General features: G+C 49.7%; 1 protein-coding gene across 1 annotated transcript in view; it reads left to right on the forward strand.

Annotated features, from left to right (window-relative positions):
* LOC104494003 (collagen alpha-1(V) chain) overlaps positions 1-5,384 on the forward strand; it is a gene marked incomplete at its 5' end in the record, with an annotated part of 114,653 nt that overhangs the window by 66,737 nt on the left and 42,532 nt on the right. The window contains 4 exons of the mRNA XM_010136778.1: positions 609-653; positions 1,276-1,329; positions 1,954-1,998; positions 3,146-3,199. Of these exons, the coding sequence (XP_010135080.1) occupies positions 609-653; positions 1,276-1,329; positions 1,954-1,998; positions 3,146-3,199 (198 nt within the window). The remainder of the gene's footprint in view (positions 1-608; positions 654-1,275; positions 1,330-1,953; positions 1,999-3,145; positions 3,200-5,384) is intronic.

Here is a 5,384-nt window from a genome sequence, read left to right on the forward strand (position 1 = left end):
CTGCTGAAATTTAATGAGGATTCAGGATCTGCTCCAAAACTGCCTTGTCTCCCATGAGCTCCTCGTTATGTCCAGGTACCTTGCCCTGCCCCAGAGCAAAGCAGTGGTGGGAGAGCCCCCAGCGGGACATCTCCAGTTGACTATGTAAGATGTTGCCCCCGTAATGAAGATGCTTGGGAGCGTTTGACCCCAGCTGCCTTTCATTTTGGCACAGAGCAGCGCAGCCCCATTGCCTTCACCTGCTGCCTTGTTGAACAATGCATTTGCGTCCCGAGCAAGGTCTTCTGTCCAGTTTTTTCTTCTCTCTTGCTGCTCCATGCCTGCTCGCTGCTGAGGCGATGGGCTGCGGTACTTAGCCAGGATTTGCTCAACTTGCTGCTGATTCTTCCTCACAGGCAGGTTAAACCAGTGGGGAAAACACTGAAATGACTTTTTAAGGTATAAACTGGTTCGGTGGAATTGGCTGCTTTACGTAATACCTTTAGAAAATTGTCCGCTCAGTCCAAAGGGGCTGCTTGCGTGTTGTGATTTTTTTGGTAATTTCTGTTCTTTCGTGGTGCAAAACAAGGAGATGTTTTCCTAGAGCTGTTTTTTAAATCCTTTCTCAGGGTGTGGCTGGTATGGATGGACAAACAGGTCCCAAGGGGAATGTGGTAAGTTTTCACTGCAAATTTTACAGATAATTCAGATATTATAGAGAGCTAAATGTAAAACATTCTCTATTAAGTTAGATTTGCTAATTGCTTTTTAGCCTGGTCTAGATTCCTGTCAGAGTGTGTGAAAACCGCAGAGAGTATCTTCCTACAGCAAATGGATGTTAATTTATTATAATTTCTGATGGAATTACACATTATTTCCCCATGAAAGATCAAACATTTTCATCAAGATGTGTGTTGCTCTAATGAATATCAAAATACAGCAATTTAACGGAGAGGAAAAAAATCTCGATGTGCCTCACACTTAGTACTAATCGGATGAAATGGACTCCCTGCAGAAGAGCCAATGCGCAGCCAGGTAGCGTTAAAGCCCTGCTCAGCTGATTTGGGCTGCACGTCCTTGCAGAGAAGCGAGCATGCCCTGAAGTAACTTCACCACAGAGAGAAGCTGTTTCCCTTTTCCAGGAGGTCTCAGCTACCAGCAGTGGGTTAGGGAGGGCGTTGAGATGCTGCGGGAGGGCGGGGGGCTGTGCGGGGGACAGGAGCCACAGCGCCTGAAGAAACACCAGCTCCACTCTCACCTTCCGTGCCTTCAGCTCTGCCCTTTTCCCCCTCGCAGGGTCCTCAAGGTGAGCCGGGTCCGCCAGGACAGCAGGGAAACCCGGGTGCTCAGGTAAGAGGAAAACTCCTTTGGCATGAGCGGGAAAAAGGAGTGGTGACTTTGAACAAGCTTTGCTGCCCCGCCGGAGATGGAACCGGCAATATGGAGATTTGCTGGGAATTGGCGTGATGATACATCACCAGCCCAGTATCTTCTGAAAAAGGTCCCAGTTGCAGATCCCCCCAGTTCTCACCTGGCTTTTGCTGCCGCGATGCAAAGCCAAACCCAGGTCCAAGCGGTCTCTTCGGCCGAGCCACATCTTGTTGCTCATGTCTGACTTTCAGCATCCCACGGTCCGGTTGCTGTGGAGCCAGACGGATAGTACAGATGTCCAAGCTTTGCTGTCAGCCTTCTCCAGGGCTCTCAGCAAGCCTTGCTCCTGCAATCATCTCGGTTTCCATCCTGGGGATGAGCCTGGCTGCACACAGCGCAGCAGTGCATCTCTCCAGAGCCACATGCCATGCAAAAATAAACTTTTATCGTCTCTCACAAGACGTTTTGAGAATGAGTGGAGCTGGGGAAATCCCCAGCCATTGCACGCACTAGAGTGATGCTCAGCTGAGGCACTGCCAAAATGTATTTGGAAGGAATAACTAGTTTCTTAATGACCTTGATTTTTTTTTTTTCTTTTCACAGGGTCTTCCAGGTCCACAAGGTCCAATCGGTCCCCCAGGAGAGAAAGTATGTTTAAGTGCTGCAGCTCTGACTTAAGACAACTGTTGCCATTAATATGCATTTGCTACTTCAGCTGCTCCTTTGCCCCATATGCAACATCTGTTTGCAGCCCTGCCTATGAAAGTCCAATGCCTCTCATACCAGACAGAAGAGAGACAAGAAAGCACGGTTTACCTCAAATTCGTATTATTTGCATTCATTTCCCCTCTTAAGAGAACTATTTTGAAGGCAGCCTATAGTAAAACATTAGGAGAGGACTGAAAATTGTCTCTTTCTGTGGGCTAAATGCCTGGAAGTCTGAGCGGGATGGTAATGGGAAGAGCCTGTGGATTTGGCTCGCTCAGCCGAGATCCCCTCCCTCTGCCTCCTCCCTGCTCCCACCAGCTCTTTGATTTTCCACTGCTGGTGATGTGGGGTAGATGCTGGCCTCAGTTCCCCCCAGGCAGCCTGGGGACTGTCAGGATTTAAAACCCAGGGGAACAGTTTTGCCTGCAGAGCAGGAGTTCTCCGGGAGTTTGCTGAGCTCCCGGGACACACGCTGCGTCCCTGCTCAATGCCCCTGCTTGTGTTGGCAGTGTGCGGTGGACCCTGTCGATAACTCTGCTGCGAAGGAGCACGTCAGCAGTTCTGCCAGTCAAAGGGCTCTGGGGTTTCAGTGCTGAGTCGCACACAACAGCCGCAGTGGTGAGGAATGGGGAGGTGATCACTGAACGGTGCTGAAGCACAGTCAGCTGGGGCAGCTCTGCTCTGCCAGTTACTCCCCTTGCTATTTGTCACTAAAGAATGGGCATTTCTCGGGCCGGTGAGCCCCATAGTTTGATATCCTCCAAATTGTCCTCATACACATGTGAAGCTCGTGCCCTTTTGGCAGGACAGCAGCTTGATGCCTCATGCCCCGCTGTCTGCCCTTGAGCTCTCATTGCTGTATTGTGTCTGGATGTGTGAGGTACCAGCACTAACACTCCAGCATCCCAGGATGCTGGAACAACTCTGCCCATGGAAATCAGCAGAGTCCATACAAGCCATGGCAGTTTTTCCAACAGGCTCACCAATCTGCAGCTAGGAAAAGCAAGAGATGTGTCTGAAAAGCCCCGTCCTGTGATGCTCTGGAGACTCTGACCATTGCAGCTCTTGATTTTCTGTTTGTTTCTAGGGGCCGCTGGGCAAACCTGGTCTTCCTGGCATGCCTGGTGCAGATGGTCCTCCGGTAAGTCATGTTCTCCTTGGTCTCTGCTTGGCACCAGGGCCGTGGGGCCTGATCCTGCACCCATCCTGCACCCATCCACCCTGGGGTGCACCATGGGCTTGTGAAGCTTGTGAGCCAGCCAGGCTGGGTTCAAGGGTTTGAGTTTGTGAAGCCCTGTCCCTGCTTCAGCCTGTGCTCGGCCTCACAGGTACTTCTCACCATCTCTTCGGGCTGCTCTTTTCCCTCTTGCTTCTCCTCTCTGTTTTACGTAGGTTGGCAGCTCACTGGGGCAGAGATGGTCTCCTGTACGTGTGTGGTTATGCAGCACTAGCACGGGGTGGTCCTCGGCTTGCTCGGGGCCGCTGGGCACTGCTGCAGGACAGTGATAAGAACAGGTTGAAACTGCATGTCAGTGTTGTATTCTTGCAGCTTCCTCCTAATCCTACTAAACATCATTTTCTCCTTCCTCTAGAGATGGGTCTTAAAAATCTGTCCTTTAAACCTGAACTCATTTTGACACATGTCAGAGGCACCTGGTTTTAAGAGTTACAAATGTAAAATAGTTACATTTCACTAATGCAAATGCAGAGCATGACAAAAAAAAAAATATTACATTTCCCACCCTGGGGTTGTCATTCCTGCAGAGGCCACTCTGAACGCCCGTACAATTGTTAGCTGAGTCAACAGAGCCATAAAGCAAAGCCCAGAACATCTCTCAAGCTGTAGCTTTCGATGTGAAATTCCGGCGGCAGCCTCCAGGGAAGTTCAGCTGGAGAAGGCGCCAGGTCTATTTTTATGCAGACTGAAGGCTGTGTAAGACCTGCAAGCCGAGTACGAGCGGGTCTGCCTGGACACGGGTCCTTTGCTGCTGTAGCCCTGTAGTTCACAGATGGTTTGGGGGTTTGTCAGCATGTGGGTTATTCTTTCCAAGGATGTGAAATTCCGGCGGCAGCCTCCAGGGAAGTTCAGCTGGAGAAGGCGCCAGGTCTATTTTTATGCAGACTGAAGGCTGTGTAAGACCTGCAAGCCGAGTACGAGCGGGTCTGCCTGGACACGGGTCCTTTGCTGCTGTAGCCCTGTAGTTCACAGATGGTTTGGGGGTTTGTCAGCATGTGGGTTATTCTTTCCAAGGACAAACCCCCGCCGTGTTCTCTTTAGAGAAATTGGTCATGGATATCTGAAAATCTTGGAGGGCCTGAAGCATCTCACTGCGAAAGCCGAGCACGCTGCTCATCAATTTTTGATCTCAGTAGCATAATGGAGATGGGCAGTTTGAAAATGGTGATGATTCAGTGCAGAGTGGACAAAGGCTTTTGAAATTTCGCTGCACTTCTATTTTGCTGCCCCTGGGGTGCAGAGAGATACCGGGAGATGAAGGCAAGCGCGCTTATACAACCCCTTTGTGCCCCGATGCTTGTGGTGCCAGTTAAACTCCCAGGACAAATTCAGGTTGCATTTTCTCTTACATTTTCTTGATGTTTAAATGACAGCTGTCATTTTGTTTCTTTATTAAACCAGCTTGTTTTCTGAAATCCATCTCGTCTGACATTCCCGTTCTGAAGTCTGATGATGGAAAATACTCTCATGAGTTTCCTTATTATATTGGCCGAAAGTCCTTTGTGTATTTAGGGGAGAGTTCATAAGTGAAGAGTCCATTGAGCACAGAAGGTCTTAGTGGCGTTAGAGTAGCTGGATGTGCTTTCATCATCTTTATTTTATAAAGTCCCTGGGTGTGCAGCGAGTACCCTCGCAGGGGCTTATTGCTTTGGTACAGACATCGCCAGCTAAAGGGTCATCTTCCATCCTGGCTCAGTTTTGGTTCCAGCAGTAGGGAAAAAATGACTTTCATTCGTTTGCCCCCTTTCTCACTGAGCTGAGGTAATCCACAGCGCAGTGCTCCACCGACTGCAATCCCAGCAAAAGGCTTCTAAAGACTGTGGATGAGAAGGTGTTGGCAACTCTTGGACGTTGGGTTATTCAGCATCAAATCCCAAGAGGAATGCTGGCCGGTGTCCAGCCAGTCGGCGTCTAACGGGGGGTGCGGGTTAGCTGAGCATTTGTCATGAGATCTAGTAACGGACTCCAGGAATTAGGAACTTAGTGAGGGGCTCTGACCAGTCTGGGTGTCTTGTGACCTTCACAAGGTTGCTAACACAGGGAGTTAATTTTATCTGTTCTCCTATCTGCAAAAGTTACACCTGCTGAA

Source organism: Buceros rhinoceros, unplaced genomic scaffold, assembly GCF_000710305.1.
Source record: "Buceros rhinoceros silvestris isolate BGI_N320 unplaced genomic scaffold, ASM71030v1 scaffold11325, whole genome shotgun sequence".
In the NCBI taxonomy this organism is placed as follows: domain Eukaryota; kingdom Metazoa; phylum Chordata; class Aves; order Bucerotiformes; family Bucerotidae; genus Buceros; species Buceros rhinoceros.